The sequence below is a fragment of the Micropterus salmoides genome, unplaced genomic scaffold (assembly GCF_014851395.1).
Source record: "Micropterus salmoides isolate LMB-PRFRI ecotype aquatic unplaced genomic scaffold, ASM1485139v1 Ms_hic_scaffold_7, whole genome shotgun sequence".
NCBI lineage: Eukaryota > Metazoa > Chordata > Actinopteri > Centrarchiformes > Centrarchidae > Micropterus > Micropterus salmoides.
This window is the reverse complement of record NW_024044459.1, coordinates 19,909,467-19,932,093: the sequence shown is the minus strand read 5'-3', so window position 1 is coordinate 19,932,093 and position 22,627 is coordinate 19,909,467. Positions and strand designations below refer to the sequence as shown.

The window sequence follows — 22,627 nt, the reverse complement described above, 5'->3', positions numbered from 1 at the left end:
CTGGCGTAGCCCCGAGTGCTGATGCTGCTGCGACAGCTGTCTGAATCAGCAAGATCCAACATTGACTGAATGACTGACTGGGGAAGGTACAGCCAAGCAGGAGCAGAGGGTGAAGGTATGTAAATGTGTGTCTCTGTCTGTGTTTGTACATGACTGCTCGGGCTGGGGGTGTGTGCAGGTATAATCTGGGATATGTGGGTGCATGAATGGGAAAAAGAATGGAGAGGGGGAGAACGCAGTGAGAAAGAACCATGTGGGATGAATTAGGGATTCTGCTTAAAAAATGGAGGTCTTGAAGGCCTGATGAAAACCTTGGTGTGAACAAAGAGGAACTGTTAGTCACACCGGCCCCCCTTGGGCTGCCCCGTCCTGTGACAAGCAGTGAATCAGAGGCCATTTACTCCGTAATACACAGAAATAATAGTGCCTCCAATCAGCAGCTATTCTAATAGGCCTAATTTACTCAGCAATACCACCCTGTCAATTTTGTAGGGGTTTTTTTCCCCTTGAGCTGAATGTCTAACGGGAAACTACTGTATTCATGAGTATCCAAAGGACTCTGTAGAAATTGCCACAGTACATTAAAGCTGCTGGTAATGTTCCCTAAGCACGTGCTGTTATGAGCGTCATTGTGTTCAATAGGTGTGTCTATTTAATTGTGTTTACTGTACACTGATATGGGTGTATCTATGGTGGTGTTGCTTGATAAATATTTGCTTAACTGAATGTCAGTTCAACTGACATTACAGCTGATGTTTTACCAACGTAATTCATGGTCAAAATACACACATTGCATTTTGTAATACAAAGTAAAGGTGACTCAATGAACAGAAAGGTGAATGAGGTCCTTGTCACTTCAAAGGGTCCATTTCTCATAGATATGGGTCATTCTATCTCACTGCATCTCGTTTTTTTTTTTTTCTTCTTCCACTAGTACCTTTTTTAAATTCAGTCCATATAACCGGGCACTTTACACTATTAAACCCTACCTCACCCCACCCCCACGGCAGCTCCCAGTGTCTGATCTAGAGACACAGGTCATTTGTCATAAAAGAGGAGAGGTCGAGGAAACAGCAAGCCCAGCACGGGAGCTCCACACTGAGCCTGGCAGCTCTCAATGCTGCTCCACAGAATCACTGAATATAGTCAAGCAGTCAAGTAGCAGTCAGAGAGGAAGAGAGACAGGGATGGAGAAGTGGCGTTTCCGACTGCGCGTCAGTCCTTCTCCCTGACTGCTTTTCTGTGTGTTTTTGGGCCTACATCTGCTCACCTGCATTTGTTTTCTCTTAGGACGTAGCCTGACTGGGGACAGAGAGAAGGTTAAAGCGTAGAGGACTGCAGATAGTCAGCTGTGCATAGATAGTTTAACCTACACACACACTGAAATGCACATACACTCAGACACAATATCCACATATGGTTATAATGGTGAGTGTCCAGCTCTGTTGTGACCCCATAAGAACTGATACGGTTCTCATTACTTGCACACACACACGCACAACACAACACACCCACATACATGCATTCAGACTCTCGTTACAAGCCATCCCAGCGAGGAGGAGGAGGCAGAGAGGAGAAGAGAGGCACTGTAAATGCATTCTCAATCTCTTAACTTTTTCACCTTTCTGCATTACATCTTTGCTTTGACGAGAGGGAGGCAGCGAGGAAGGAAAGAAGGCACGTAAACGGAGTAAAAATAAAATAAAAAAATAAAAATTATCAAGACAGTGGGTGTAAATAGTGGATATATTAGAAGACGTTGACAACAAAAACAGGTAAAAATGATGAAGAACAAGAGGATGCTGGCTTAAGAATAGGCAACCCTGACTGTGACACTGTTATAATGTGTGCTTGTATTTTATTCCAGTGTACATGCAGATACTGTATTGATTTGGGCTGTGAGGGGTAGACGATGGCAGAGGGGTATTAAATAAAAGAAAGGGGTGGAGGGGGAGGATGAGAAAATCAATTCTCCCTGCTTTAATGGCAGACAGGCCTCTGAAAAAGAGGAGAGAAAAAGAAACAGGAAGGAGAGAGAAAGAGAGAGAAGGAAAGGAAAAAATAAAATAGAGCAGTGTTGGTCGCCAAGCCAGTTCATTCGAGACAGGCAGTTTAAGGTATATCTGCTTTCTCTGCACCCTTGCCTCAGCCCACACTCCTAGCTCCTTTTGTCGCTGGATGCTCTGGTCAGCACATTCTGTCTCTTTGTCTGCAGAACCTTCACCTTTCCTTCTGTTGTCAATAACTGTATTGCTACCAAGGGTGGGTGGAAAGGCACTGTGCCACAGTTGGATGCACACAGGTGGAAAACACACAATAACGCACACTAATAGACATGAATACAGGCAGGTGCACAAAATGCACAACACAGCTCACACATGCTCGCCTCAACCAGGTTGGAAGCCAGTAAAATACTGGTTTTCTCTGTCAACAAAAAGTGTGTGTGTTTGTCTGTGAATGTAGGGGTGTGTGTGTGTGTGGGTGTGTGTGTGTGTGTGTGAGAGTTCAAAACATTGCGTGCCGAGAATCAACCAGGGAGATCTTTATGTGGGCCCACCACGTGACCCAGACTACATTGACAGCGTAAGCCAGACATCGACCACTTATCTACCAGCCGCCACCCTCCTCCTCCTCACACCCTCCTCACTCCACCCTCCACCCAAACCCCATCAACGACACAGGACCAGGCAAGCGTGAGAGAAGGGCTGGCGATAGACACGAAATGTGGCACGAAATGCAGAAACGGAGCCCCTCAGACACACACAGAGTCAAGCACACAGACATCTCAGCCTTCAGTGTGGTTAACTTCTGGCATGCCATGCAGGACCAGAGGCAGCTGTTCTTAAGAGAGACACCATGACTGGATGGGGAAAAATATCTCCCTGGTGTCAAAGCAAGAGGACTATTTCACTTATTTTCAAAATGGCACAGTATGCATATATCAAAATAAAATAACCTTTGAGTATGATGATACAGTATAGATAGTGTGATGTAAATACTAATCGTGGAATGAAATGAGCAAAGGTCAAATTATTTTACATGGTGTTATTGAAATTATGCTTTAAAATATGTTTCAGCCCAATTTCTAAATTCAATTTTTAAAATGAGTTCATCATGTAATATTCTCTATCCAGATGGCTAATATAATAACAGAAAAATTATATACTTTATGTCTGCGGGTGGGTTTGGATAACCTTTAAATCTGCAGTATGCGGGTGATCTCCTGCTACTCTGAAACACGTCCCCCTGACCTTCCAATTAGAGCTCACTACCCAACAGCAGCAACACACTAAATCTTCCCCAGGCTGCAGGTTTGGACACCGGTATAAAACAGCCTGCTATAAAATCATTACTAGGCTGTAAAACACTGGAAAAATTCACAATTAAAAGACCAGCAGAGACACAGAGAAAGCAAAGCCAGAAGGAGAGGAATTATTCTGTGTCCAGATATGTGGAAGTAAAAACATTTGCACAACAGACACAATAACATACAACTCTGTTGGGAGATCAGCATGTACAAAAGTAATGTTTTCTCTATGGACTTCAAGGGCATGAACACGAGAAATGAAATTACCTCTGAGATATAAACAAGTCATATTCTAATAATGGAAGAGTCTATACATAAATCCATATGATAACCCATGACAAGCAAATGATACCACAGCAATCATAAATCAGTTGCCTTTTCTCAAACTCTCATACATCACAAATATGCCCTGTGAGCAAATAAACATATGGCTAATCTGAGCTTTTCTGTGACATTTAATTAATTGGCTGTTTATGTAAAAAAAAAAAAAAAAAGTTCATAAATAACACATGTTCAGACAAATGTATCCAAAACACAGTAGCTCATCCTCCATCAGCCATGTGGGTATTTAAACTAAATGCCATCCGTGGGCATTAGCTGTGGCATTTCCTGATGAGACTTTTTCTTGATGAGACTTTTTCTTGATAATACACTAATTAGGTCTAGAAAGTTGTGAGGGTTCATCACAGTATTGCAAGGGGAGACATACATTTGTATTGCATTGCTGGTGTATGTATAAAGACATACAGAATAGCCATACAGTTACATGTAAATATGCAAAAGCAAATCATTAGTGGAGCAATTAATGGGAGAATAGGATAATAACACATCTAACTGCTGTACAGTCTAATTAGTGACACCATAATAAGCCATTATATCATATTAATGACATTACATTAATGGCGATGGGGGTCTAGGAGTGTGATGTGGAGGGCTTGTTTCAGACGGAGCGTGTAAAAGGTCACAGACAGATGATTTATCGAATGAAGTCTCATCAGACTGGAGTCAGAAATCGTCAACTCAAATTAAAAGTGAAACTATAGTGCTTTGTAAGCTGAGTCTGCATGCCGATCTGAGACAGTCCCAGTCCACTGTGGGAGGAGGATTCCCTCAATTAACTTCACAGTGAGACAGAAAGGGGTCTAATCCATACCTGCAAGTGCCAATAGCATTCCAGTGCTGGCACGCTGAGGCAAGCAGTAAATAAATAAGCATATGAGCTCAACTAAGCATACTGGCCTATTCACGTGTCCTACTGCTAGACGACCATGCATGTATTTCACAGGGGCACCACAGCATCAACGTTGTTTACTTAATAAGTGTTGATTATTGAAGTTTCCTTTAATTAAAATTCTTTTCTCATTTGGGATATCTAAAAATGAATTATTTACACATAAAAATAATTGCAATAAAAAACATTCTGGTCCTTGCAGTGTCTCTTTTAATAAGATAAAGGCGAGTCTCTTAAGAATTTAAACACTTCAAAAAAAGATAAAAACATCTATTACAGTGGACTACTGCAAAAACACCTCAGTGCAGCATTCAGCCTGTAGGAAGAAAACAATGAAACAAATCAATGGTAAGCTTGTAAATGCTGCAATTGTAGTTTGAAAAGGAGAATCTCAATTGGAAATAACTGGGTAAGTCCAAGATTAACAGGCCCTCTATCACTTATCGATCCACATTTATTACTTTTAAATGTGGGTAATTGGGGGGAGTTTGGTGCAATCTCTGTCTGCATCTTTATAGAATGGCTCCAGTAGGTGTATGGGCCTTAAGTGCACTCGTAAATTGGTTTTATGAGTTTCTGAGACATATCGCTGCTAATGTTTCCACTCGACAGCTTTATGGCCACATTGTAGCGACTGTGGTGAAAGATACTTTCTAATATATTGCAAAAGTGATGTTGACAAAACGAATATATAGCTTGGATGTAGAGCTTTCGTTTAAATGATAACGGCGTGTCCGGCACTGCAACTAAAGTGTCCTTGTTTTAAATTAATAGAAAGCAAAGAAGAAATACATTTTCATTGTCAGTGAAAATTAATAGACTACTATTCATTTATTTTTGACCAGGTGTGGTCAGTATATTTGCATATACAGCATGTTAATAACTAAAACAGAGCTAATAGTTCACTTTTGTTGTTAATAGAGGGGGAAATGCTGAATAGATTTTTTTTTTTAAAGATCATAAAAAGAACTGTATGTTATACTGCAGTGACACTATTAGCGTATGTGCCTGAGCGAGCATTAGCGCACACTGTGTACAACTCCCTGTATTATTCTCCAGATGTTCTCTTTCACAGCTCCGTAAAAGACTACCGGCATTTAGTCTCCTTTCTATTTTCCGTCGTCCCCATTCCTCCCACTCACACCATCCGATCCCTTCATCAAAGCCGGCCACTTTGCCAAACATGATCCCTGCCTGTTGTGTGTTGGTTTGGTTTCGAGAAGCGGATTAAACAGTTCCCACCAACTCTCTGATGTGGACCTTATCTCAGGTTTCTCTTGACACTGGCAGTGCTGTGGTGTTATTAGAAGCTAAAGGGCTTTGTTATGGAACACAAAAGGCAGAGCTAGGCAGCAGTTAGTAAGGCTTTGTTAAGGGTCAGAGAGGTGTTAAATAGACTACACCTGGGGCTGTGTTAACACCTTCACCTGAGACATTAAAACTTCCATGGAACGGTGTTCTATTCAATTGAGGAGCGCTCAGAGACAATCGGTTGGGAGCTATATCAATCTGAGTTTAAAAAAAAAATACAACCATATAAATATCTAGCTCTAGAAAATAATGTAGGAATACATTTGTTGGGGAAGGAGCTAAAGATGAAGATATGCAGTGGCAAGTTAATTAAAATAAAATATGAAACGAAGAGTACTGTCTTGAAACATTTTCAAAAAATTGTCCCTCTCAATTTCTCAATAGATGGCCTCTCTTTACAGTTGGAAAAGAGCCTATTGTATTGCATGGTTGTAATGTTATGTCTAGGGCTGGGGCGATTCGTCGACGTAATCGATTACATAAATAAGTCAATGTGTATTACGTGCGTCGACTCGTCGCTGCATCCGGTGTGGGATTATCCCGGACAAACTTCAGCTACAAGACCGCGCCTTCGACCGTCTAAACTTTGGAGTATTTCAGACAGACACTCAACAACGTGCTGCTCCTGAGCTCTCTGAACTGGAAACAGCTTCACTGCAGCACAACTGCTGTCCACAAATACGTGAAGCGAAAGTAGCCTATCCCGGAGCACTTTGTCCAGACGGCAGAACCGCAAATCGTGTTTACTTTCTGTCGCCACACAAGTACAGCACATTATCAGCATGAGGACACGTAGTCCGCTAAAATGTTTATTGCCTTCAAGTTAAAAGTAATTTCTGCCCCGCTGCTGTCATGGTAACGTAACGTTACACCGCGAGTCATGTAACGATCGGCTGTTTCATATTTTCTGTTTATTTAACGGCCACGTATGAGCAAGAAAACAGCTGAATCTAATTACAGACGATCTGTGACGGTCTGGACAGTCTGAGAGTCCTTTCAGGTGTTCACTGATGCAGAAGTACATTTGATTATCATACTGCATTACTAAATATTGAAATGAATCCATGTCACAAACATTTAAAGTTTTAAGTAAAGCAGCCTAATTAATGTCTGTTATTGTTATTATCACAACACAGCAGTGACGTGGAAATTTGATTCATTTAAGATTTGCTACTATTGTCATTATTCTAATGTGCTTCATCAGAATGATTGAATAAAATATAGATTTATTGATTAGACATGTTTTTGATATTTATTTTGAATAAATTGGTATGTTAATCGAGTAATAGACAACTTTCCTTTTTTAGAATAAACAAAATTAGTCGTTAGATTAATCGACTTGAAAAATAATCGATATGTACAGCCCTAGTTATGTCAATGCTTCTTACCTACGTGCGTAAGCAAGTATTGAAAAAACTTGCTAGATTAGGTCCAAACAAAAACCAAACCCATGAGTACAAATCTCCTATGCTGATAACAGCTGAGTTGCGAACACTGCTATCCAAAAATGTGAAAAACAGAAATGCACTTTTTCATTCCATAATCAAATTCAATTTGATTTCATATTTGCCCACAGAGTGGGCCAAGAGTAACTTTGGGCGAGAGACAGACCACATTCTGGGTCGGCTCAGCGTCAGGCCTTGTTACTCTGGATCCCCATCTCCTTTCCCTCCCACCTCCTTTCATCCCCCTCTAACCCCCACCCCCAGACTAGTCTGGCTGGCCTACACACGCGATCCTCACGCTAGCTGGGGCTAAGCCCCGTAAAGGCTAACACAAGCTCAGTGTAAAAAGTCCTATAGGGGCCCACCTCTATCTCCCTCACTACCTCACCAATCCCCCTCTTCCCTTCTTGTGCTGCCTGACTACACTTTCACTTCGCATTACTTCTGCTATTCTAACTTTTCCACTTCTGAGCACTATCAATTATGCACTAGAATAACAGTGGGGCCAGGCTTGGCAGCAGGACATAAAGGCCGATTATGAGTGTGAATAATTCAGCCATCTTCGTGCCATGTTCCTCTTACCAGTGATACAGGCAGGATGGCTTTGCTGCTAATGTACATGCCCGACGCAATCTGACCTGGCCTTAATGTAAGGACAGCTCTCTATATCCCAGAGAAAGGAGAGGATGGAGAGCTGGAGAGGACATAAATAAAGTGTGGCTGCACTGCATTATTAAAGCAGCTTTGAATCTGACGTTGCTCACAGATTGACAAGTCTGACACTGTCACGGACCTGGCGACTGACACCTGTCAATCTGTTAACAAGAAGACTCTGGGAATCCAGAGCCAATCTTCAAAAAAGTGCATCAATGTATTTATGTTGTTCATCTATTTAAACAACTTATGAGGAGTACAAATAAGTTACAAACAAAACAAAATGTGATTTTTCTTTTTTTATCCTGAGAGCAGACAAGAAAACAAACTCCCATAGAGGAAATGTGTCCAGTGGTGCCAGCCGTCATGAATGTTTTTGGTTAAGGTCATATGAACCAGACTAGCAGACAACCTTCCATCACCTTCATGTTCAAAATATGTCTACCTTGACTTCATTTTTCATGAATTGCGTGCTAAGGTTTGCAAGTACTACTCTTCTTAGAGATCACAAACAGTAATGAATATTTCATCACTCCACCCAAAGCCAAGCACGCACTCTAATCCAATACAAGAAATATGATGCATCTCTTTTCCCACAGGCTAATAATCTACTTTAACTCTGTACCTCATACAAAATAATACCACTGAAACATCTGCAAATTGTCAGGCTTTTCCATAAAAGGTATAATGAACAGAAGGCAAGTTTGCATTTCCTATAGCGAAAATTTTTAAACAGGTGAAGTTTCAAAGCCAATAAATTTGACTAGGGAAAGCTATATATTAATGAATATCTATTTGAAGAAAAAATGTACTTGAAATCGGAGAGTAAAAGGAATATATCTGAATAATATCTGACAAGGAATACATGGGGTGAAAAAAAAAACCAATGGTATGGTAAAAATTTAATAAATAAATAAAATTCTTTAGAGGGCTTTTGTATTGGATTGGATTTTATTGTATGATGGTATTTTGTCAACAGCTACGTATAATTATTTTTAAGTAAAAGCAAAACCAAAAAATATTAAATACTAACACAATTTAGCAAATTTCTCTATACATAAATTATAAAATAGCAGCTACTAGTTTTTTGTAATACAATGGTCATTTTTAGTTGTTAAATGTTAAATATATATTTTTTTTTCATTGTAAATTGATGTGATTAAAGTTAGTTTTCTTATACGTGTTAACGATTTCATTTTTGATTTCACAGTTGTGTTGCTCGGAGGAACCACAAATTATGAAAGTAAATTTTGCGCAAAATGTTAAAAATGTCAAAAGGCAAATGACCTCAAAACAGCCAGGCCAAACACCATGTCGTTTCTGAAAAGAAGCCCCCGTCACTCCATCTTATTTGTGCTTCCGCCATGCACGCTCTAATCCTGGCTGGAATGTCTCCGGTCGTGGAGTCCTGCGGCCCTGAGGAACAGAACAGCAGGTGAAACTGAACTCTCTGAGGACTTGTCCCGCCTCACAGCTACGCCAGTAGTTCTAATGTAGATGTTACCAACTATTATGTTATATTTTGTCTGAAGCAGGAATGTTTTTCATAGGATGAAAAAAAAATTAAACAATTAAAAAATTTTTTTTATAAAACCTAATCAAAAACATTAACTTTTCCAATGTCATTTTTAAGCAAACAGGTATTCTTTAATGTCTGACTTCATTGTTCCTGTCAAAACTCATTGTGAATTATGGGCAGATTATTACTAATTATAGATTATTTAGTTTGCCTATGAAGGTTATCCTTGCTGAGTAGCTTTAATCACTGTTGATTAATTAATGCTACTTTTTAATTTCTCAAATTCGAAACAATTCAAATCAATAACAGATTCAAAGCCATATTTACGGCTTTGTGTACGCCTGGTGCCACATTTCTCTTGGTTTGGTCGCCATGTTTCATCACACACACTCACACACGCACTGTGTAGCTCTGTCTCTCTGTCTTGGGGTTGAGAGCTTAAGTAGAAATGGGGAGGGGGTTAGGGTGGTGCATGTTTTTAAAAAAAAGATTAAAAGAAAAGAAAACAGGGGGAAAGAGAAAGAGAGTGTAGGAGACTGTCAGTTAAGTGCTGCAGCCACAACATTAAGCCTAATGCTGACAGTGTGCTTGCTGGGTCACCTCAGCAGGACTTCTACAGCCAAGGACAAGGACAGTTCAGTTAAAGATCTGGTGTTTCCAAAGACCAGAGAGGAGAGGAAGGGAGGACGGGAAAGAGAAAGAGGACAAAAGGAGGAAGTTTGTGGAAAAGACCTGATGTTCAAATTCACGGATGCACCAACTTCTCAACCGCCTAACAAGCCTATCAAACCATTTCACCATCACCAGCATCACCAACATTTATGAAGCAAGGTAATGATTGTCTCTTCAATAAATCTAGTTAGGCGATGTTTTGGTTTTCAAAGCTCAACAGTGTGATTAAGGACCTTAAAAACCTTTGTATGCATGACTATGCTGAGAAAAGAAACACACACACACTCCTTAGGATGTAACCATAGGCAGCGCTCATCACCTCTGTTTATCCGTAGGGCTTAGGCCACTTTGGGGACTCCCCTTAAGTCTCACTTATCTCATTAGACCCTTAAAACTGATTAATATGAATGCCAGCAGAGGCCAGCTCAAGGCATTCTTAAGAAAGGAGGGAAGGAGGAAAAGAGAAGAGAAAGATGGAGGGGGGTTAGAGGAAGGGGTTTTTTGTGTCTCTGGACAATGAGCTGATGGCTTTTTAAGCCTCTCAGTGGCTCTGGGTTAATACCCAGGACTGCAGTCATGGGATAGGCTGCGGTTCAAAGGCTGTTGCACTCTAAGGCTCGCTGCTCGCTGATTTAGAGGCAGAAAATAAACAAGCAGAATAAATACCACATCTACTGCAACTTGAACCTCACTAAAGAAATAATGAACTGTCCTTCCAAACCAGAGTGTGTGTGTGTGTGTGTGTGTGTGTGTGTGTGTGTGTGTGTGTGTGTGTGTGTGTGTGTGTGTGTGTGTGTGTGTGTGTGTGTGTGTGTGTGTGTGTGAGTGTTTTAGGGTGTCATATTTGGTTATGTGGGATAATGTTTGGAGTAAGCCAGACCAGTCAAAGCCAGGCTCAGATGAGAGGCGAGGGTGAAGATGGGATTTATCACACATTCCGGGGATCAATCGTTTTCCCTTCAAGGGAAAAAAAAAACACACTCAGTACAGTTTTGCACAGGAATACCAACCACCACACGCAAACAAAGACTGAAATGCACATGCACGCATACACACAATGCAACTTCACAAAATGGGAAAACTATCAAGCAGCTCTCAGAGGAGCAGGCTCAGAGAATTGGGTCAGGAATAGTGCTGTGCTCTGCTGTAGTAAAGGGTGTGTGTTTCTGCTGCTTCATTAAAGCGGGCCGCGATACAGAGGTCAGTTCAGGATAACCACGCACGCACGCACGCACACACGCACGCACCCACACTCACACTCACACTCGTGTGTGCGTATGAGTTGCCAGCAAACACACAGAAATGGATAACCCACAAACACAAAACACTCGCTCATCTTAACATCAAACCCACATTCAACTGAAGACATCAGATTCAGTTCTGTGTTATACATTTTTAAACATGATTTGTTATCTGTTTGATTCCAGGCTCTTCTTAGAGCTCAGATCAGACAAGCATCTGTTGTCTAATAAAAGGCTTGGAGCCAGGGGAGTAGATGTATAACAGAGCTCTTCGTGCCAAAGTAGTTGCTGAAGTTCAGTTTAGCTGATTTCAAATTTTGACGTGAGACTTTATTTTTAATTTACAGTGTGATAGATCCCAAGATCTTAATTTTGCATTTCAATTTTGGTTAAAATCCCACTTAGCCTTATTAGACCCCAAAATTCCAACGGATACACTCCTTTAAAATGGATGCAGCTACAGAGACGAGCTGAGTCAAAGACAAATTGGTTTGTTACAAAATGAGATATCCACCATTTGAATTACAATCATGCATAATTATCCACATTATTCATCAGAATGAAAGGAACACATCATTTTATGACCTTCGCTTCCAAAGTAGATCTACTACTGAGTACAAAAACAGCTCATTCTTATTGTACCAATTTGTCTCCACAGCAGATATATAGCATTTTGGAATGAAACCCTCCATTAAGCCGCAACATTACACACACCCTGGTATTCTGACTGTGATACATGCATGCCATTGGAAAACACACTTTCAAGGACACAGTGTGCAATGTGTCACAGTAGTTAAGACCAAGATGCAACTTAGTACCGCAGCACCAACCCCCAAGTAAACACAGCCCTGTGTGTGGGACTCTTCAGTGTCAGGGGAAACAAAGCAGGGGTCTAAACCTGAGCGGGCTTAATCCCGTCTCTGTAGAAAATAACCTCAGTGTCACGAAACCCAGACCGCAAATACGACACCTCCTCAGGGTGAAGACCCAGAGTCTGTCCCCTGGAGAACCACCACCAACCAAATAACCATGGTCACCACCGGGGAGACAGACAGAGAGCCAGCGAGCCCCATGCATCTTTAAATCCTTGGCAAGGACAGGCACGGAGGGGAGGGGGCTGATGAGCTGGATGGTGCGGAGGGAGGCAGATGAGAGAGGATGGATAAGGCGAGTTGGAAATGAGGGAAACTGCCACCTCTTCTTTTCCACACACTGTGTCTCCCCTGGCTGCTACATGCCTCTCCCCTCGTGTCTGGCACTCACATTATAGTCCTCCTCTCCTCCCTTTTTCTGTCCGAAAGCGTACTACATCTTCAGCTGTGCACTCTCCCTTTCCCCTCGCCATTCACTCCATTCTCCCTCACTCCTCTCCTTTGCCCTCCCTCTTTTTTCTCCCTCCGTTTAAAGCGCATGCATTACTCTCAGCCCTGGCTATGTAGAGTGGACAGAGAGAGGAGAACAATGGCTGTCTTTCAGTCTCACAACCCAGCATTGGGTGGGGTGGAGGGCATTGGCTGCTAGTATTTTTCTCTACTGTCAATTCAAACAGGCTAATGCAGCTAGCTTATTATTGGCACATCCCGCCACAACGGTAGCCTGAACAAAGTGAAAGCAACATTGTTTGATTTTTTGTTTATTTATATTTATGTCAGTGGAAAATTGACGCAGCTGTGAGAACTTTCCAAAGAGGTGTTCATATTAAAAACAAGGCCTTAGTCCTTTCACCCGACACACTTCACCTTTCCATGACTGTGCCAACGCAAACAAAGAAACACCACACAAAAACACGAGAAGCTGTGTAAGCCATTGAAGGACACTCACTACTCACAGGTGAGGAGGTGATAAGACCATATCTGGCTAAAAGCAGCACTTTATGGTTTCTGTAGTTTCTATTTGGGGATATAAACTTTTATAAATAAACCAAGTAGATCTGAATTCCAAAGGGAAAGCATTGTACAGTTCCTCTGTATGTTTCTCAGTCTGCCTATAAAGATGAATTACCTCATGAGTCATTTACAACTGGCTACAACCCGTCAATTAGGTCTTTATTCACAAGCTGGAGATGTGTTCTCTTCTGGGATCTATTCTCCACACTGCCTCCCAGCTAGAAAAACATCCATTCACTCCCCCGTAGCCCCCCAAGTTAAATAAGGAAAACGGCAGTCTAAGGTCCGAAGCCAGCCTACCATGAAAGGAATTATCTGTGGAAAATGTGTCTGGCAAAAACCGAACAGTCTCAATCGTTTCCGTCACATTTTCCAGCTGAATAGTGAACGGTGACAGAAAGAGAAACATTTTTTTGGAAACCATCAGTCGTTTTGGCCTTTACATGCTGGTGTGGTTCCCGTAAATACAATGTGAGTTGACAGTAAATGAGTTTAACGAGGTCAAATCAACCAAAGCAGAAAGCTGGTTTGAATCAAGCAAACGTATGTATAGCTTGCACCCTAACTGTACACTTCAAATGCTTTAGGCTGAGAGCAGAGGGCACAAGAGGCTGTCAGACCTCTCTCAGTAGCGCCCCTTTCTGGTCAGGGGTGATAGATCAACCAAGCGTTACTACAGTAACAGCTGCTTCTAAGCCTCCATCTTACAGAGGAGAGCAGAGGAGCTGAAGAAGGATATGGTAGCGCCATTTTCAGAGACAAATGAGGACTTCTACTACACAATAATAACATTCCAGGAGTGACGTTTTGGACCTGCAGCAGTTCAATATTCCTGTGAATCACTACTTTTTGGGGTCTTAAAATTTTCTGAGATGGGAGCGGAATTATACCGACAGCATAATAGTTTTTTCTTTTTTGTCTACTATGTTCATATTAACGACAAATCTGCTCAGGTGTTCATGGTAAAAAATACACCTTTAGACTGCCAGATTTGTTTCCACAGCTGCTCTGGGGTGGCACAAAGTAACTTAATAAAGAAACAGCTGGGGAGGAAAAACTTTCCGTAACTTTGAAATTTTGACTGAAACTGACACAGTGAGACCAGGGATAAAGAAAAATGAGCACCTGAATAAACAAACACATGCATATAGTGTAAAGGCAACCAACAAGCAAAAGAGGGAAACATTCTTTTTAATGCAAGTCTCACATTGAGCTTTGCACATGTGGGTGTTGCATAAGCTGGTTAATACTTTATTGTTTCCAAGTAGAGCTATACGGAGCGTTCCCCTGAAAGCCAGGGGTTGAATGAGAGCTAAAAGACAGATCGCTCAGCTGATAGCAGTGTTTCAGCACTCTGTCTGACCTTGGAGTGATTACTCTGAAAACAAAAACCTGGACATTAAAATCTGGTTCCCCAGGCAAGGGAGGGGAAAATGTACAACTGAACTGAAGCTGCCATCCAGTATCGTCCATTTCTGTCATATTAATAAGAGATCCCGTCCGCTTTTTGGTGAATAACCTAACATTTGAATTGACGGTGGTATTTTTTCAGGCTCTTAGTACCAACTGAACACTGTCAACACTTGTCAGGCTCAGTAATATTTCTGTAATTAGCAAACACAGTTTTTTTTAATGGTGTGTTCGGGTAAACAAATCACCAGAATTAAGGTCAAAAAACATATCTGATTGTTCAAAAGTTAGGCAAGGCATATTTAAAAAAAACATAACATTTCAATCTATTTATTCACTAAAACTAACTAAAACACCCACCACTTTTTAAGAACAAATTTATTATTTTTACATAAAACATTTAAATTTTTTATTATTTTTACATAAAACATTTAAATTTTTTATTATTTTTACATAAAACATTTAAATTTTTTATTATTTTTACATAAAAAATTTAACAAATTATATAGTTGTGTGTGTATATATATATATATATAAAGAATGTTGGAAATGTTTTTTTTCTATCCAGTAGTAGGCTGCTTTTACTTCAGTAGGATTAGCATATCCAAGACTACAGCCTGACCACCAGGCACCCCCGGCAACAGGGCTGCTTCTGTCCGCCGCATAGCAAGTCCACAAGGGTCACGGCCAAGAGTCCTCCCCCTCTTCCACTGCGCGCTGAAGAACAGCTGCTCTGCCAAGCACATTGACTAAGCATTGACTACTGCCTGCTGGGCTCATTTTCTAGTTAATAGGAAAAAAAAAATCTAATTCAAATGGAAAGTGCATTTACAGGTCTGGTGAGAAAACACAGAGTCACAGCCATTTAAAACTAATAGAAGTATTACATCGCAACAACAGCATCGCTGCAGTTTGCTGGTTCTTCGTCAGGACCTGTGTTTATTTTTCTACATCCTCTGGCTCGCTCCCTTTGTGTCCACTCGTTGTCCCTGCAGCTCGGTTGGTGTTTGTGCTTGCCAGTGCCACAAGCATAAAAGAATGACAGAGCAAGGAGTCATTAATGAGAACTAATCAGCCGTCAGACAGAGAGACAGAGTGAGAGAACTAGAGCCAGAGCAGAGTGAATCGGTATAAAAATTATAAGGGGACAGGAGAGACTAGCGTGGGGTCAAATACTAGCCATTTGAGCAATATAAACTTTTAAAAATGAGAGATTTTCAGAATCTTTATAATGAATAAAAGTCATTATTATGATGTATAATTTTCACATCTGTGACACACATGGCTGTATGCAATGATTCATCACCTCGCCTTTGTTAGTGTACAGTCAGTATTAGCACACAAACACAATACATACAAGTACAGATTGACAAGACAATTATTCATGTCCCCACTGGTCTGTGACAGGTAAGGAGAAGTCCAAGGGAGAAAATGTCATTATTCTGGTATCTATGAGTCTGAAGGCGAGTAAACAATCCCTATATGACCTTATGGCTCATTCTGTACTTTGCATGCAGACACACACACACACGCTCAAACACAAAAACATGCACAGAGAAAGACGAGCCAGACATGAGTGCAACAAAAGAAAGTTGTCTTTGACACCAGCGACACAACTGCTGCATGTAGGCCTCCAGTTACAGTACATTGTAAGAATAAAAATGTAAAAACTACAACACAAGGCAGCACGTTAGAGAAATGCTTTCCAGGCTGTTTGCTGAGCTACAAATTATGTAGCAAAATACAAATCACCTTGAGCAATTTGCATGACCACAACCGCATCAAACTGTTTATGTTAATATCACCCTCCACTTCAAGGAGAGTTCTAGTTACTAGTTTGTCATTCACAGACCAACTTTCTGCTTCGTTATTCCTCGCCGTATGTGTGTGACCGCTCCCTGAGCTCCTCACAGAGTGTAACTGACCTCTGCGCGTCTTTCTCCACCATCAACCGTGGAGGGACTCCCGAAATATCTAATTGTATTCATTCATTTTCTGTGCCCCGCAAGGAAAGAGAGAGAGAGAGAGGGAGGAAGGGAGAGGAAGTGAGAGAGAGAGAGAAAGAGACAGGGAGAGGCAGAGTGCTGAGAGGCAACGTGGGAGAAAGGCGAGGAGGGATATGGGGATGAAGAAAGGGCAGAGGGGGAGAAAGGAAGGGAAGGGCCGTCTCATCGGTATAACAGCTGAGACATCATTAAAGCCACTGTCTGTCCAATCCCCTCATTAGAATAAATACTCACAAGCAAAGACAGTCAGCGAAATAGCAGAGGGTCAAATCCATAGAGAGAATCGTCCCTGTATTTTAAGTTATTTCAACCTGAAGGAACTCTTAGGATAAAACTTCAAGACACTTCTCTAAACTGTCCCACCAAAATAACTTTTTGATAGGAAAACCGCTGAACGTGAAAATTAAGGTACCAAGAGAAGGACTCTAAGAAAATCTAAACCACAAACAAGGAACTAAAAGAGAAAGTGTGGATGTGTTAAAGAAAAAGATGGAGATAGGTAAACAAAGGAAAAGCAAACAGAGAAGAAGTAGAACTAGTTAGAAAAAGAATACAGTTAGCAAGTTTGCGGTCTTGTGATACACAACAGTGAACTGAAGCCAACAGAACAGCATGGAAATCCCCTCAGCCCCTACCCTAGTCACCAATAAGACAAACACCCAGCACAAACGGCCATGGCACCGCTAACACAAATTACAATTATGACTAAACTAATATAAAATTCCACACCAGTCCACCAATTGCTTGCTGCTCGAAAGCCAAATATAGGAAATTCTGAACTGCAAAAACATTTTTGCCAAAAAAAGGTTCTATTTAAACACAAAAACACACAAATGTCCTTATCTGAAAATCCCCATTCAAAGCCACAAAAAAGTCTATGCTGTAAAAGTTTCTACATCAATGTGTTTTGTCTACTAGTGACTTAAATAGCATACGTGACTCCTTTCTATCCCTTTTACTTGTTTTTGTCTACATCATGACACATTCTTAAGTCATATTGCAATATATACCACGTGTAATGAGACAATTAAATATATTTTCCTTTCTTCCGGTCACTTTTTAAATACTACATGAATTGTAGTTAGACATCTCGCAAAAAAAAAAAAAAGTAAAACAGTTTTTAGTTGGCATTTCCACGTGCAGGTTTTTCAGCCCATTTCTGGTCGTTAAGTAAGTAAGCAGAGTGTTAACATATTGCACATACTTATATGAAACATCCGAAATTTTGTGACAAAACCAAACTCAAACTACAGCTTTAGAGTGATGGATTATCTAGCTAGGGCAATTTTCAAGTCTGTGGAAGCTGCATTTTCCATTAGGTGCAAAAATGAATGGCAATAAATGGCTTTTTCTGGAGGTAGTAAAACAAGCCCTGAATGACTGTGTTCAGACACAAACAAGAAAGAATGTAAAGAGATAGAGTGAAACACTGAAATGATCCTTTAAGTTACCTGCTAACATTATGTATGACAAATTACATAATTAGTTTTAATTTATTGCTATCATGAAGTAACATCGGCTCAAATGTGGCAGCTTGTGCGCATGGAGCTTTCACACAGTAAATTCTTGGAGCAGCCGTACTTTCGGTGTGACTGTGAAGCCTCAGAACAAAGGAAGACGCAGGCAAGTTACGTTACAGTGCCACACCAGCGCTCTACAGTAATGCATGAAGAAAGGGACTCAATATTTATTAACTGAGTCATCAATAAGACAAGTTTGCTATCTCTCCCTCTCCTCCTGTTATGTTACCTTTCTGGCTTCCTGCCTCAGCCCTGCAGGGAGAGTCAAACAAACTCTATTTAGAGTAAGTATAACGGAGTGACTGGTGTTAGCAGCATTACAGCCTCTGTGAAAACCTGTTTCCTTTCCTCCGGCAAGTCAGAGCTTTAGAAACGCATGAGGCTCAGGAAGCTATCTACTTCTCAGATTTTTACTTGGGACTCAAAAGAGAGTAAAAGGCACAGCATGCATGCAGCCAAGTGGATCACAAAGTTCTTGTTTTCTCCCCTCTATCTTTCAGCGTTAGTGTGTCAGATGTGAGATTAACAGTAGATTTCCTTTCCTTTCCTAATTCCCCTTCACCTGAGAAACTGAGAAAACTTGTCAGCACATCTGGAAGATATCAAGTTAACTGAGCGGCCAGTCAAGTCAAAACTTTTTTTGATGGAAAAAAAACAAAAAACGTACTGTCTAATGAAAGTATGTCTATCAACAGCAGAAATCAAGATTCAACTCAAAATTGTGTTTGCCTCTGTTGAAGACAGCGGCCCATAAATAAACAGTCAGAGTAAAGACCTAGACCGCAACAGTCATGGTCTATGGTATATCAGGCCGAGAATCTACGCACCCTGCTAGACAGGCCCAGACTTCAGGAGAGGGCTTATAGTCAGCCCTCCGTTTGTACCCCTGACCACTAATTGTTTCAAGCAATAAATCATGTTTTCCAAAACTTCAAACTGAATATAAATAGTTGTGTAACATATTCAGCATATGCTATTAATGGCTTTGTGCACACTTGGAGGGTAAGCTGAGGATTTTATTCAACAAATACTAAGTGCCGTTGGCAGTTGAGTGAAAGATCTCTGTAAACTCCACCACCAGTGTTTAGACTTAATAAGCCCGGAACAAGCTTGTACAGTCCAACTCCGTAATGGACTTTTAGTGGGAAACGCTGTCTCGACAAACATGTACATTGAACGCTGATGTTGACTCGAGGCTGTCTGAGCAGAGAGGGGTTTTGACTCCAGGTTTCTGGAGAAACTTTTATTTTAACTTCGCTGACTTTGCTCTCATGTGGCCCATTTGAATTCACAGCACATAAAATCCTCATTTCACTTCTAACAGTGTTGAACACACAATTGTTCTTTAAATGAAAAGTGAAACGCACACGTTTTATACCTGAAACACTTGACAATATTTAAATTAACTGTTTGAATGTGTTTATTTTGAGACATTAGGCCAGGACATGACTTGTGCCTCTGAACTTATGAAAGAGCAGCCATTCCTGCTCAGTAATATGCAAAAGAATATCAGAAACAAAATGTGAAGAATATTGTCCATTTTAGATACAGTCAAAGTTTTCAAAAGTTTTGAATAGGAAAGTTGATGGCTTCCATACCGTACAGCCATCACTATACACTTAGTGGAATAAAAACCCTTTCACAATTTTATATAATCAAGTTATAGTGGGTTTTATGTTCCAGAATATATTTGTATTGTTTAGATTTTAATTTTTAGCAAGTAAATCTATTTGTTCTCTAAAAGCTTTAAAAACGTCCAGACCAATCATTGGATTTTTTTACATTATAGTAGTGTGCTTTTTTCAAATGTCAACATTATAATTCTGCACAAGAAAAACTGAATCAAAATGAATAAAAAATATTTTGCTCAACTGATTCAATTACTATTTTAAATATTAATAATTTACAAAAGGGAGCTCTAAAGAGCCATGAACACACTCTGATGTGTGTCTTTGTTACTCAAAAATTAGTTTGTAATTTTATTTGTCTGCCATGGTGCCTTTATAATATTCACAAAGCACTGCTTTTAGGTTTGCTGAGAACACTGTATGCCCATAAATTGAATTATAGTAACTGTACTGAATTTCGTGAAGGAGCTGTTTATTATTGACTGACACTTTACGCTCTCACTGCAGACATTTATTATCGCTAGTTAGTGATGAAGCCACTCAGTAAATTCCCTAAACACAGAACAGACGCACCTACAAAAGCGGTCCTTCTCACTACACAGTTTAAGTCTGTGCGTACGTCAGAAAGTTAAGTTTTCAAGGCAAGGCAATTAACTTATTCTGGAGTGAGTAAATGAATGGTCACGTTTAATGGACTTGGATCTGTGCTGATTATTTGGTATTTAACCTAGTTGAGACTGGTCAGACACTGGTGTGGATGGGTCCAGTGGGGTCGTGCAAATACCCCGCCTGAGTCCGCCGGACAGAGAAACAACACAAGATAATACTCCAGGTTATTTAGCCTTTCACAGCTCTGACCCTGGGGGTTCAAGCTGAATTATTCACGATGAAACGATTAATCTGGGCAATATTGACAGCGGGTAAAGCGATGTAACACCAGGGAACGAATGCTATGTCCAGGCCTTATTACGCACGGTTTTAATCTGGTTCCCTCTGAGGACGCGCTGTTAATGAGCAGCCACGTATTACAAATAAGATACAGTAGGTTTTTACGCTCCTATGCTCGGCTATAGTCTTGTACCTACAGTTACTGGCATAATGCCCTCACTGCGGAAGAAACACCGATGTGGACCAGCAAACCTGTAAGCCCCGCGGTTCATGCAGATGCGAGGAGACGGAACATCGCCGACTCTTAGCGGTAAACCTGCCCGGTGTGGGGCCACTTACTTGGCGTTGGTCCGGTTCCAGAAGACGGCGTAGCGGTCGGCCACCACTTTGGAACTGGGCTCCTGGCTAAATACACACATCAACAGCACCAGGCAGATGAAGATGACCATTTCCATTTGCAGCATCACTACAGCAAAACTTCGGCACGTATTCCTCTTCAGTGTTGGTCAGTCAGTTAGTCGAGTTGTACGGGCGCTTCAACCGGGACAGGTGATGAGGCTCATTCACATGTGGCCGTGTGTTACTGGCGCGGCTTGTGAATGCTGAACAAATACAAATGAGCACAACATAGAAACCTGGAATAGCGAGGATGTCACCATTCAAGGGGACACTTGAGATGACACTTGTTCAGGTTGATGGAAATGGAAAGTTACAAAACCAACGCGTCACTGTTTTCTCTCTGATGCAGGTCGAGGGTCCCGATGAATCATGGGCTTTATTTTATGCGGGATGTCAGCTCTGACAAATGCGTGGTGGGGCTGACAAAATATTTCTCCCACCAATGCACACACACAGTGAGAGCAACGTACGCAAATGCGCAGCACAACAGGCAGTGTCTTCAGTGGTGTGATAATGTTCCACTTATGCAGGGAGCTACTGGATGTAGCCGGTGTCGAGGCAAAAATAACAACTGCTGAACTCTTCTTCTTACTCCAAACCCAAAGCGCGGGGGATTAGTCAGTCCAAGAGGTGATGGAGAAAAGAGAGAGAGAGGCTCAATGTGTCCAATGACGGCGTGTGGCGCACGTCAGATGTCCATGTTCTCCAGGCAACTTTTTAAAGCCATACAGTCAGTCAGCGGCAGATGGATGGTAATGCTAGACTCGGTGTTTCGTGTCCAGCATAAAAAAGACTGTTATCCTTTCAGGGCGATGTACCGGAGGTGTCACGGCCGAGGTGGGGAGGAGTCCTTCTCGGTGTCGGAGAGAGGACGGACAGCGTTGCGTTTTCTCATGCGCTTCTCTCTGTGGAGACGCTTGTTTATGTCCGCATCCCAAAGTGTCCTCTTCATATATAAGCCATCGCGCGACGTGCAGCAATGAAAAAAATCGCGCACTCTTCCATGTGCGTGCTGTGTAGTCTTCCTCTTTTTCGTGTGCTTGGGCTAAAAACGCCGGGACACGCAGGAAGGTGAGAGCAAAGGCAGGCAGCTCCAGACGCCGACTGAGAGAGTGGGTTTGGTTACGGCGGAGCGGGGGATAGTCCCATTGGTTTGAAATTATTTGAATGGGCGTCACTCGAACAAAGCCAAGCCCCTCCCCCCCTAAAACCGAACTAATTCAATTACCGAGCGGTAGAGCTGGAAGGGGACGGGGGAAAGAGGTGCACAGGACAGGGACCGCTCTTACTTACGCTGTCAAGTGCGCACGGTGCTATTTAATTACATGCAAACGGACACGGCGGAGCAAAGACCATGGACTCCAGTTACTCTCTCAGTTCAAATGTACTTTTTTTGTAATAACAGGGAAGTCTAATATTGACTGGACATTAACATAGCCTAATTTAAAAAAAAATCTAAATTATAGTTCCAAAGATAGACTAATAAATACTGTAGGCTAATAAAGAAATA

General features: G+C 41.3%; 1 protein-coding gene across 2 annotated transcripts in view; it reads right to left on the bottom strand.

The window, feature by feature from the left end:
- efna5b (ephrin-A5b) overlaps nucleotides 1-21,182 on the bottom strand; it is a 92,836-nt gene extending 71,654 nt beyond the window's left edge. For both annotated transcript variants that reach the window (XM_038704036.1, XM_038704037.1), the window contains exon 1: nucleotides 21,058-21,182. In XM_038704036.1, the coding sequence (XP_038559964.1) occupies nucleotides 21,058-21,182 (125 nt within the window). The remainder of the gene's footprint in view (nucleotides 1-21,057) is intronic.
- Between the last annotated feature and the right edge of the window lie 1,445 nt (nucleotides 21,183-22,627).